General features: G+C 37.6%; 1 protein-coding gene across 1 annotated transcript; it reads left to right on the top strand.

The window, feature by feature from the left end:
• Positions 1 to 7,177: 7,177 nt before the first annotated feature.
• Positions 7,178 to 13,017, top strand: LOC137940671 (serine/threonine-protein kinase STY13). Its single transcript, XM_068785819.1, has 6 exons — positions 7,178 to 8,374; positions 9,313 to 9,445; positions 9,599 to 9,794; positions 11,385 to 11,509; positions 11,791 to 11,949; positions 12,468 to 13,017. The coding sequence occupies exons 1-6, from the start codon at positions 8,151 to 8,153 to the stop codon at positions 12,747 to 12,749; spliced, it is 1,119 nt and encodes a 372-aa protein (XP_068641920.1). The 5' UTR covers positions 7,178 to 8,150; the 3' UTR covers positions 12,750 to 13,017.
• Positions 13,018 to 13,189: the final 172 nt, after the last annotated feature.

Below are 13,189 nucleotides of genomic sequence, written 5' to 3'. Positions count from 1 at the left end.
TCCTTTCTTTGAATAAGGTAATCTAAAAAAGAATCATGTTGCTAGATCCGAGAGGAGAGTATTGTTGGAAACAAGAATGTGAACAACACTTCTACTCAGCAATTTCTAAGCACGTCAAAGAGACTTGAGATGCTCCAAGAGTACTAATTAAAAACACCAAGTTAAGAAGCAATACTACTTGTTGTAAATGAAGAAGCACAACACCTTCATTCTCTTTTCCAGAAACGCAAAAAAAAAACACTTTTTGGTTTTAGAATAAGGGGTAAACTTACCCATCAAATACGAGCAACATGAAAAATATGAGAAATAACTTATTTTTTTAATAAACTAAGACATCCTTCAAAATTGAACAACCCATGATCAAACATCAATCTTCCAATTTCATAATACGAGCAACAAAGAAAACAATTGGAATCTTGAAAATCAATCTCCGCTCAGATACCACTATGTTGATTTTCAGGATTCCATAGGTGAAGGAAGAAGGGAAAAGAAAAAAGAGAAAAGAGTGGAGAAAGTATGATACACATCCAAGAGAGAAAAGAGAAAAGAGAGGAGAGAGTATGATACACATGCAAGAGAAAAAAGAGAGAAGAGTATACGTGAGAGAAAAAGAGGAAATTAAGATTTTGGACTTAGTCGAAACCCTCCCCCTTAAGTTGTATTTGTAGATATCAAAAGTATTAATATTACAAGAATACCTTTCACCCTAGTAAGAGTGAATAAGGTACAGAAAATGTAAGCTAATTACATCGATATCACGCTAATTACTTCATATCTTCCAACAATGTCTTTTGATTGTGAGACTTGTCAATTAGGGAAGTATTGTCAAGCTAGTTTTCCTATTAGTACTAGTCGTAGTTCCCGTTTGTATGAACTAGTTCATTCTGATGTATGAGGTCATGATGGTTTCCTAGTCCATGTGGCTTTAAATAATTTTTTTTTATGTATCTCCTACAAGAGAAATTCAAAGTATTTGATGTATCTCTAAATTTTTTAACAAAATAAAAAATCAATTTGATGCCCACATTCACATTTTCCATACTGATAATGGATTTGAGTATCTCAATCATTATTTTTTATTTTTTTGTGCCTCACATGGTATTACTCATCAAATGTCTTGTATATACACTCCCCAACAAAATGGGGTTGCAAAATAGAAAAATAGACATCTTCTAAAAGTTACCCGCACCTTAATGCTTCGCATAAATATTCCAAAGTCGTTTTGGAGATATGTTGTATTGACTTTGTGTTACTTAATCAATCGCATGTCATCATCTATTTGTGTGGTTGGGTTCCCTTACCTGTTTTAAAACCTCATTGTAAGGGGTTTAATGTGATGCCTTGTATTTTTGGTTGCTCATGTTTTGATCATGCGTTTGGTAGTTCTTCAAATAAGTTGTTTCATTGATCTGTCAAATGCATTGTTCTGGGACATTCACGTGGTTAGAAATGTTATAAATGTTATGATACCATTCGATGAAAAACGTATGTATCAACTGATGTTACATTTTCTAAACACACTCCCTATTTTCCATCTATTGTCGAGTCTCCATCCTTTCTTGGTCTTTCTATGAAGAGTCTCGTCCCCATCGTTGTTTTGGATGCTCCAAGTGTAGGTTCATCTCCTCCTCTATAGGTTTACAATAGAGGCCAACCGCGTGAATTGCCATCATTTGTGCCACTAGCAATTCCTGCACCTAAGCCTCATCCTACTGTCCAACCATTTGCCTCATTGCCTACTAGTCCAGTTCCTTCTGATTTGGATTTACCCATTAGTCTTAGAAAAGGTAAACACTCATGTATTTCTCATCCTATATCACAATATGTTTCCCTTTGATTTCCTATCACCATCCTATAAATCTTTTTCTATGACCTTGTCCACTATTCCCCATTCAGTTCAGAATGTCTTAGCTTTCTCTAAATGAAAACAAGCTACGAATGAATATACGAGTACCTTGATGTCTAGGGGGACGTGGAATCTCTGGGATCCACCTCTAGGACGTACCATTAAATATAATATTGATGGGCCTGATGAATGATATAAAGCAAGATTGGTGGCAAAAGGGATATACACAACCTTGAGAGTTGATGTCTTGAAACATTTTCACCGGTAGCAAGAGTTACATCAGTACATATTTTGATTTTTGTGGCAATTAATAAAGGATGGCCACTTTTTCACCTTGATGTAAAAAATACGTTTCTGATGGTGACTTGAAAGAAGAAGTCTTTATGGACCAACGTATGTAGGTTGAAGAAGGTTGTCAATGAACTTAAACAAAGGTTGAAAGCTTGGTTTGAAAAGTTTAGTAATGTTGTGATGCAGTTTAGGTTTTACAAAAGCCATTGTAATTATTCTATGTTTCTACTCAAAAGAAAGGCAGGTGTAGTTATCTTATTGGTACATGTTAATGACATTATAGTATATCGGGATGGTCTTGAAGGAATTAACCAAGTTAAGAAGCATTTAACCACTCACTTTCAGACCAAAGATTTGGGTCACTTAAAGTACTTTGGTATAGAAATTGCTTATAGCAAACAAGATAAAGTACTCTCCTAGTGAAAGTACATTTTGGATATACTAGCATCTTGGGTACAAACCAGTTGAGAATCCCATAGAAATTAATACTAATCTTGTTTATGAAGAAAGTCTTGTACTCGAGGATAGGACACAATATAGATGCCTAGTAGGTAAGTTGATTTATGTTATAGTTATCGGGCCCAATAAATCCAAGGAAGGTACATTTAAAGCTGGTTAGAGAATTTTAAAGTACTTGAAGGGGGGGTTAGTCCATAATGAAGTGGAAGTGAAGTGGAAAATTGAATTGAAGTGAGATGAATTGCTTCCACTTCAACTCATGTTTGGGTGTTAGTATAGACGAGTTCAAGTGGCTGGAAAATATAGTCCAGTGTTAGTGCCCCCAAATGAAAAATATGATATAAAAAAGAGAATAAGTAACATTTTATAATATACTTAAATAGAACATATACCTAAACATATAATTAACAAAAATAAACGTGGTTACTACACTTATAAGTGATTTTACGTGTAGTATTAGAATATATTAATATCCTAATTAATGAAAAATTATATTATATTAATTAATGATTATAATTTATTATAAATTAAAACAATAATTATGGTTTAATTAATTATAACGATTGGATAATTAAACCAATTAATGATTATAGTTTATTATAAATTAATATACTAATTACGTGTGACTAGAATAAATTATTTAAAATAAATAAATACATAATAAATAAATAAATATATTAATTTATCAATAACATAATATACATTTTAAATATTATTAATTAATAATATATTAACAAAAAATGAAAAACTAATGGTTTAATTAATTGGATAATTAAACCAATTATGACGATGTTTAATTTTTCCTTAGGAAAAATTAAACATTGTCTTCGTCTTCCTCTACGGCGGGCTTGGCAACGGCGACGGCAGCGGGCAATGGCGATGGCGGCAGGCAACGGCGACGGAGGCGACGCTCCGACGGTGCACCGAGAGGGAGAAAATAGGGAGGCCGAGAGAGAAGAGAAGCCAGGAGGTCGAGGGGCTCTGGCCTCCTGAGCTCTGCGACGGAGGTCGAGAGAGGGAGGAAGGAAGGCCGACAGGGGGGGGCGGAAAGAGAGGGAGGCCGAGGGGCTCTGCGACAGAGCCTCCCGTGCTCTGCGACGGAGGTGGGGGCAGAGGGAGGATGACCGACGGGGGTGGGGGCAAAGGAAGGAAAAAATACTTTGCTGAACGATCGCGACGGGGGGGGGAAGAGGGAGGCCGAGGGGCTCTGCGACAGAGGTGGGGGCAGAGGGAGAAAAAATACTTTGTTGAACGGTCGGGGAGGGAGCAGAGATCGTCTGGAGAGGCTGACGAGAGGGAGAGGAGAATAGCCGGGGGGGGAGGAGGGAAGAAAGCTGATGATTCGCAAAATAGGTAGGAAACAGTTTTCTCCCGTTTTTGCCTGAGCGAATGAAATTGTGTTATCTCACTTCAATTCAAGTCATTATGGACTAACGCCATAAGTGGGATGAACTAAGTAATGCGGGGGGAATTCATTCCCCCCCCGGAAGAGTGCTCTTAAAAAGGGTCCATAGTACACTCAAAATAACAAGATTGATGTGATGGGTTCTTCTAATACTAACTATGTTGGAAGTAAGATAGTTAAGGATAACTTAATAAGTCAGAAGTAAGAAACAACCAAAGTGGAGGGGGAGACATGAACATTTAATATTTTGTGACTAACCTGAGATTGTTTGATATTTAGGCTATTGTTTGAGGGGGAATGAAAATATTAACGCATGGGTATTTTGGTCATTTTATCACCTGATTATTCTCTACTTATATCTACTAGATAGATATCTTAGTTAAGATCTTATATTCCAAATTTCACCTTTTTCTAAATTGTATTTTATGTTTTATACTCTTGCGTAACTAGTGGCATTCTCGTTATGCTATGAATCTTTCACTCAAGTCATTAATTAAAGAGGGGAGCTCGTGCTTTTTCGACACAGAACTCTAACACAGAATTGTTGCTTTTCCCTCTCTTTTCTGTATTTTTTTCTCTTTTTCTCTATTTTTCTCTCTTATTTCTCTCTCAAATCTCTTCTATTCTCTTAATCTTCTTCAAACAGATTGGGATTGGATGATGGAATTAAACTTTTAGGAAATCGCTTTCATCACTAAGAGAGTGGAGATAGACACGAGAGAATAGCTTCCCAAATGTGATCCGGAAGTAGTTGCACGAAAGAGAAAAGAGAAGGTGGAGTAATCTTTTTCTCTCATTGGCTAGTGCAAAATTCAATCACTGAATCCGATTATTCTCAATCGCACATCCTATAAAGAGTAACTAGATGAAATTCCATGAGAGAACTGAAAGCCACAAGGAATTTCAACAACCAAAATAGACCTATGCAAGAACTACGAAATGGCGTTTCTCTACATTGATCAAAAACTAGTTTTAACATGTATTCAACATCTAAAGAAAGACTATAAAAGAATCACACGGGGATAAGAAGTTACCACACACTCAACTAGTCTCACTTGAAGTATCATGAAGCCACAAATCTCAATTTCTCCTACCTCTTCAATCCACGCTGATCTCTTTAGTAGCTCTCTCTCTCTCTCTCTCTCTCTCTTGTAACGACTCTGGGAAGTTAAATGCAAAACAATTTCAAGGTTTTTATCCGTGAAGAGGGATTTAAGCCTCAAAGTCCCTATTGCTTTTAGCAATAAAAGCAATGTGGGACTAAAAACACCAAGAGACAGCGCGCGGCACTGACATTCCTGCGTGCTTACCGCTGGCTTTCAAGAGATAGGTGACCTCGAGTGAGGATTCTTCCCTGAAACAGCTGCTCTCCGAATCCTTCTTGATAATAAAACCTCCCCTCTCGTCTGGAATCCTTTTAACGTGGAGAACCGATCCGTGGAGCAATGGATCCATGCGCACGAGGGCTTTCAAAAATTATCAGCCGGAAATCAGATTTGCCGAACGAAAAGATGACGATAGAAGTTGTTGGATGGAGAGAGGGAGACGAAGGCTGCTGATGAGCGCAAGGGTCGGAGAAGTTTCTTGCACAGAATGGGGGGATTAGGCGAGCAATGACGCAACTCAAACTGAGGGAATCTTCAGTAGAAAGCTGGTTGTAAGAAAGTGGGAAGAAAAGCAGCAAAGACAAATGTACAGACCAAATTTAGTATCAGAGAGAGAGTGGAAGAAGACGACTGAGTCCACTACTCCACTCGAATAAAATCTCGTGTTCTTTCGTATTAGGAATTTGACAGGCTTGAAGAGGGTACTCGTTGATGTCTCTGTGAATCTTAGCAAAAAACGGAAGCCATTTTTTCCTGATCCGGGGCCCCAGAGAGGAGAAAAAGAAGACCGAAACATAGAAACATGTGGTGACCCAGGAAATGTCAAACTCTAATTACAATCCATCCTTCTTTACAAGTTGCTAAGTGACAACAACCTTTGCCGGAATTTTATGATGACTTTAGTTTCTGTAGTGGCCACTGCACCAAAGTCACCTTCTGGATCCTAATCTGCAAAAATATTCTACAATTGAAAGGGATTTGGCACCAAGAATGATGGGCATTGGTGATATGACCATTCCTTTCATTTATCTCCCTCACGAATCATTTAAAGTTTTTTTCCTTTTTGGATAAAAACCCCTTAAATTTTAAGATTTTCTCAAATTGTAACTATAAAGTATAATATTTATCACGTAAAATCTTATCTCTTTATAACCTATAAATACCTGAATTGATGAATATAAAATATAAAAAATTTACCTTTCCGCTCTGTACCCATAAAAGTTAAGCATTATCCTCTCCCATAAGATTTAATATTTAATATCAGAGCGGTCGCTCTCTTGTTTTGACTTTAAATTTGGTCCACTTATTCCTCTTAGTGCCTTCTTCCACATCAAGATTCTGACTATTAGTGGACGATTATCATGCTTATATTATAGAATAAACATGCAAACTTCTAAACATTATTTTAAAAAATAAAAAAGTTTAAAAAATGTAATTTTTCTTTTTAAATAAATATTTTCCATTTTTTTTATGTATCGGAATACTAGCCGTTTGAACGTAAACATCAAATGCTGAAACTGGGTTATAAGAATTTCTAAATAATATTGTTTTTTTGTCAATTTCGTTCATTCAAATTATATTTTATAGCTAGGGTTTAAGACTTGAACTTAGAAATCGAACTCAGGTTTTGACTTGAACGGCTTTGATTTAGTCACTCGTGGCGGAAATGTAGTTCGAGCCGAGACGGGAAAACGTAACGGCCGATAATATTAGCAATTGTATCGGCGTCCGTGTGAGATTTATTTCGTATTCGTAGTACGAAACACCATGTCCACGATGGCGTGGATCACGTGGGCCCACTTTACGTAAATAATCGACACGAAGTCGAGCCGCGCCGACCGTCGAGTCCCTCAGTCTTGTTGTCGTTATTCGGTGGTCGTAGTTGAGCCAAGAACGTCCAAATCGCTGATGCGGTGAACGAAAGCCACTCTTCAATGGCCAAACACGTGGAATTTTGTTATTGGCAGGTGGATTTCCAAGGACCTTTCTCCTTCGTGTATATATTTCCTGCCTCGCAAATCTCCTCCATTTCGAATATCTTCTGCCATAAGCGTCTTCCTCCGACTTTTTTTTCTTCTCTAGCTTTTTTCTTCGTCTCGGGCTTTGGCAATCTAAAAAAAGGATTAGGGTTAACATTGCAGAAGATTAAAAAAAAAAAAAAAAAAGGAAAACAAAAGGATGGCGAGGAAGAAGCTCAAGTCTGTAATATTTATCTGATACTCTCCGGTGAATAGTTTCTTGTGTATTTTGTCGTTGTGGAAAATTCTGTGGGAGACTGGAAGTGTTCTCGAGCTTTTTTTCTGAGTTCTTATTGTCCAGCTTTCTTTTGTTGAATAGGCAGTACTTGTTGTTTCATCTGGTTGGATGCCTGATAAATCTGTTGTGGCTTCCCAGTGGGGAGGAAGAGCGTCCCCGAGTTTTTATGGTATTGTTTTGTTTATGTTGTGGAAAAAGTGTGACTGATGTTATTGTGGCGAAACTGGAGTTGGAAGGGAATTTAGTTACTTTTTAAGAAAAAAGAAATAATGAGGTTTGCGTGTGCGTAGCTGTTTGAGGGGACTTAGGAACGGAGGTGATGGTTCTGAAGTTGACATGGGCTGTAGACGATTAAAAGATGAGTATTTTTGGATGGACGAAGCTGTCTTGAGGGATTTGGGAGGAGAAATGGCAGCTCTGAAGTAGAAAAGTGCAGGAGAAGGTCAAAGTATGTCTTGGTTCTTCATTTCTTGCTGTAATTTGAGAGGACTTCGGAAGAGTTATGTGATATGGAAGGACGCTGGTATATATTGGGTATGTAGATGATTATGTATAGTATCATGTCTGTCTTTTGGGTTTTCAATAGTTAAAGAAGAATGAAGAAGAAGATACTGTACATGAGATATAACTCTGCTCAATTTGAGTTATAGATGCAAGCGAATTCCGTGGCAAGATTATTTTATTTTCAGAAGAAACTAGAATTGTGTACATAAGAAACCAAAGTATTATTTTTTAGGGAAAAGGGTGAACGTTCTGGTATCGGAAACTTTCTTGGCGCAGGGAAAATATGAGTTGTGATGATGAGAAGATAGAAGGTAGAGCAGAGGTTGGACCTGAGCAGCTGGGGCTAGAAAAACGTGTGGAGGAAGGATCTAATATTGGTAAATGCTCGAGTGGGTCTGATCAAGTTACACAGTTTAGTATTGATAAAAAATTGCTCATTGATCCTAACTTACTGTTTGTCGGATCCAAGATTGGAGAAGGAGCTCATGGGAAAGTTTATGAGGGCAAGTAAGTATACTATCTTACTCTTCTGTACTTCTCTTGAATCTGAGAGTGTTCTTTTAATGTTCCTACGATCTTGTACTTTTGTAAATAAAAACACATTAATAAAGCCTGTATTGGTTAGTTTGATAATCTTACTAGACCCCAAGTTTATCTCCACTACACATATGCAGATCTAGTTTTTAATTATCTCTTTAATTAGTAATCTCTCCAAGTTCATCTTCCTCCTTCTCATCATCATCAAAGCCTTGTCCCAAATACATTGAGGTTTGCTGCAGGAGTTTTCTTGGCCATACTTGATAACTGACTCGAGTTCATGGGGATACTTGCCAGAAGTTTTATGCTTGTTGTGAACCTTATGCGCCCACCTTTATGGGCTTGGGATTGGCTGCTAATATTTTGGTCTGCACAAAACTACATGACCCGTCTGCATATTAACCACTTACCTGTGAATGGGATCTCTGAAATGCTGATTCCAGTCAGTCTGAACTGCAGAAATTGTAGGATCTGCAGCTTTTATTCTTCCTCTGTGGCTTATTATGTACTGTTTGAGTGTATCAAGAGTACGTAAGTTCCTCTCTGCCTCTGGTTCAGATCAAGATCACACTATCATTAGTAGCTCTTGAAACTTGGTATGATTGAACTGAAAGTTGCTTTTTCAATTAAGAAAGTGAATGGGATTCTTGAAGAAGAATATATATGTTCTCAATCTTTGTTGGTTTTGTTATTCAGCTTCTGAGCAAACACTCAAAGTTATGACCATGGAAAGTGAAAATCTGTTCTGTGAACCATCAGCTTTGGTTAAGTCACTCATCATATGGTCTAATCCCTGTGGATCTATTGATCTTCTCTTTTTCCCTGTCCCTTTATTTTGTCTGTGGACTTTCTGTTCTCTAACTTAAAAGCTGAACCCTAAGTTTGTGCTGCTCAATTGCTTTTGCCAGGTATAGGGATCAAAATGTTGCAGTTAAAGTTCTTCGTTCTGGAAGCAATCCAGAAGAAAGAGCTGCGCTTGAAGGCCGTTTTGCTCGAGAAGTTACTATGATGTCAAGAGTTAAACATGAGAATCTTGTTAAGGTGTGCCTTTTGTTTTATAATGTGTGTTTAGTGTTGTTGTAGACTTAGTGTAATGTATTTAATTTATTTTTGTTGCCATTGCTGTCCTACGTTTTACCAAAAAGAGTTTTAGCTGCAATTAGCTCATGCTAGTGATTGCCTTCTTACATGCAGTTTATTGGAGCTTGTACGGACCCATTTATGGTGATAGCCACAGAATTATTACCAGGGATGTCTCTTAAAAAATATTTGGCTAGCATTCGGCCCAGGCCTCTGGATCTTCATTTGGCAATAAGTTTTGCTCTTGATATTGCTCGTGCAATGGAGTGCCTGCATGCTAATGGTATAATACACAGAGATCTAAAGCCTGGTAAAGATCTTTTACCTTTGTTTACAAGATCAAAGCTCTTACTTTAGGGTGATGCGGTCTATTTTAAAAATGAAAGCTTGTAGTCATGTTGCATTCTGAATCACTTTGTGTTTTGTGAATAAACTCAAGTTCTATTCTTTGTGCTGACTCTGATTTAGTTGATTGTGCTAGCTTGGAAGTTTGCTATCTATTGATTTGTAATGAGGTAAAATGAGACAGAGTGTCAGCACTTAATCAGGCTCAGAAATGCTTCATGTGTTTTGGAATGTTTCAAGATGTCAAGATTTGTCGTTCCCTAATGTAATTGACATTTGTTTATCGGTTTCATGGGTCTTTTGCTTGATTTTCCATTGGTGCATATACATATGATCAACAAAACTGAGTTTACTAGTTGTTGAACTACTGATTGACTAATACAATGCATAAGGAGACGATATCTCCTTACAGATCACATAGTATTTATGAGTGCATATAACTGTCTGAGTGAAGCAATAAGTGTTCATTCCACTGCCAAGGACCAACAAGTGTCTTACACTGACCAAGAATTACTTCTAGTTATTGAATCCCTTCTCTGTTCCAATAATAGTTACAAATATTTCTGCAGCTTTTACCACTATGGGCAGTCATTAGCAGAAAAATGGCACCTGATAACTTGACTTAAGCTAGTGCTCAGGTGAAGTGCAGATATTCTGAAAAACTTATAGCAAAGAGCCCAGAGTTAATGAGAGTGGATTTATATGCTTGCGAATTCCAACTTACCAACTGTTACAATAAATGTGTGCTTTATGCTTTCGTGTGGGACACAAGTTGGATTGGTGAGTGACTAGCTGGTACCAAAAGTTGGATTGGTGAGTGATTAGCTGGTACCAAAAGTTTTAATTGGACTTGGATCCTAAATAAGCCATGCATCAGGGATGTTAAATAATATGTATATTTATAGTTTATAACATGCAATGTGTCATGACAGTGGTAAGCAGGATATATTTATCAGAATTTTCTTTTATAATGTCAGTTATCTGTATTATGTAAATATTTTGTTACATTTGCAATGTATCCCAAAGCGATATTAATTGGACAAAAGAGATTTCAAAGTGAATTTTTAGGTTTTTAAATGACTTCAGTCTCTTTTTAATTCTGATTACGCAGCAACCCCTTTTTCCTTAACCTCCTGAGACTTGAACTCCATACGTCGCATTAATGAATCCTTCTTCTGGCAATTGAGCCAAACGACTTAAAAGAGTTTGGGAGATTGCAACAAGTTTAATTCAGAATGTATGTTAAGGGATTAAACGACTGAGTCAGGTGATTCTGATCAGTGTCCCTGAGTCGGTTAAAGTTGTGGTCTTGGTTCAGGACTCTGTTGCCCTCCTGGCTTTGAACCCGAGGGATGGAGCTAGTTTGAGTTCACAAATGCATCCATCTAATTTGCTAACTGCAGTGCCTATGTATGAAATGTCAAAGCTACAACAAGACTGATTCAGAAGTTTCTGTTGTTAGCTATTTATTTTCCTTATGCTTGAAGACATTCAAGGTTTCAACCCAACTTGTCCTTGAAGTTCACTTACTTTCTTTATTCTTGGAGCTTTGCAGACAATTTATTACTTACAGCAAATAAAAAGACTGTGAAGCTTGCTGATTTTGGGCTTGCAAGGGAAGAGTCTGTCACCGAGATGATGACTGCAGAAACTGGAACTTACCGTTGGATGGCTCCTGAGGTTTTCATCCTTTTCTCCTTCCTCAATAATGTGTTGTTCCTATATTGGTGTTCGCCTTATCTATGCATTCAGTTATAGCTACTGCATTCATTTGTACATTTCTGAACTATGTGAGCAGTTATAGCAAGATGTAGTTTCTTTTGCATGAAAGGAGGATGACAAAAGATGAACTTTTAGTTTCATTTCAAATTATGAATGTCCCATAAAAAATTTACTTTGACTTAATAGGGGTGGAGAATATATGTTTCCTGTTTACTCAGCATTGAATTGTTTTCTCACAGTTATACAGCACTGTGACACTCCGGCATGGGGAGAAGAAGCATTACAATAACAAAGTAGATGTCTACAGCTTTGGCATTGTATTCTGGGAGTTGTTGACCAACCGGATGCCATTTGAGGGGATGTCAAATCTGCAGGCTGCATATGCGGCTGCTTTTAAGGTGATAGCATTTAATAACCCTTGTGTTTCAATTCCTTTTCTTGCTACTCCTGCTTCTGTGAATACAAAATTGTTTGTGCTTTCCATAGGTTTTAAGACTAAACCCCATTGATGTGTGTACATTCCTTTCACCTTTCTTCGAAGTCTATTTTCCATTCCTATCTTAAAGTTGTGCCTTGAACTTGGGACCGAACTCAGCCCCGGTAAAACCCAGGTGAGGGTTGCCCGAGATGGGTGAGTCAGTCAGTGGAACAAAGAAAATATGTGGGGTGAGTTTGATCCTCTGACCTGGAAAAGAAAATAAGCGCCGTGAGTTTAACCCCCTGAACCGACTCACAGCCTCCGAAATCTGGGCTAACTCAGCCAAGTCGAAGTGATCTGGCAAGTAGCAGAGCCATGCTACTAGCTATTGCATGTTATTCTATAGTAGGATTTTGAATGGCAAAATGGTAGTAAGGGTTTGAAAGGTTGCATCTCAGCTGTTGACTGATTTTAAATTTCCTTCCTTCCTGGAAACAGCAAGCGAGGCCGCCTGTTCCTGAAGATTTGCCCAAAGATTTAGTTTTCATTATCCAGTCGTGCTGGGTGGAGGATCCAAACATGCGACCAACCTTTAGCCAGATCATTCGGATGGTCAATGCCTTCCTTTTCACACTCCCTCCGCCATCACCCGGAGCTGGGTCTATCGTATCCCTGCCAACAGATTCCATTGACACTGAGTCATCTGCGCGTGCAAAGCGGAAGTTTTCGTTCATTCGCCAGCTTTTCCCACTCCGAAAGACAACTAAAAATACTGGTTGATGATGGCTAAAATGAAAATCTGTTTTTGTTTTCTCTTCGTATAGGTCTGCAATATGTAGATCCCAGTTAATCACCTCAACCATGATTATCTGTATAGTAAAAACATGTGAAAGGAGCTTGGATAACTAGAAAAGCTACCTTGTGTTACCGTGAAAAAGATTTTGAACACTGTCAACTGCTGCAAATTTTATTAACGAAATATGATAGTCAAGATGGTTTGTAATTACTCAGACTTGTCTAAATTAATCCAAAATGAATTTTTTTTTAGTCCAATGAGAACAATTATCTTGAACCATTTTTTCACCATATATTTGATTTGTTAGTATTTATTAATGTTTTACTTGCACTATTATTATTTGATTGTGCATGTTTGATTTTAATAAGCCTTAAATGTGACTTATATTATGTGAATTATTATTGTTCAATGTATTTATGAATGA

The sequence above is a fragment of the Aristolochia californica genome, unplaced genomic scaffold (assembly GCF_029961685.1).
Source record: "Aristolochia californica isolate CCGP_79_NKW_82.1479 unplaced genomic scaffold, dmAriCali1.0.hap1 SCAF_10, whole genome shotgun sequence".
Lineage (NCBI taxonomy): Eukaryota > Viridiplantae > Streptophyta > Magnoliopsida > Piperales > Aristolochiaceae > Aristolochia > Aristolochia californica.
This window is presented reverse-complemented; position numbering and strand designations above follow the sequence as displayed.

Excerpts from the sequence above, each read along its gene's own strand:
- LOC137940671 (XM_068785819.1), top strand. The coding sequence starts at position 8,151 with ATGAGTTGTGATGATGAGAAGATAGAAGGTAGAGCAGAGGTTGGACCT. Across the intron at positions 9,446-9,598 it reads AACATGAGAATCTTGTTAAG|TTTATTGGAGCTTGTACGGA; the intron begins GTGTGCCTTTTG and ends TCTTACATGCAG. Across the intron at positions 11,950-12,467 it reads CATATGCGGCTGCTTTTAAG|CAAGCGAGGCCGCCTGTTCC; the intron begins GTGATAGCATTT and ends TCCTGGAAACAG.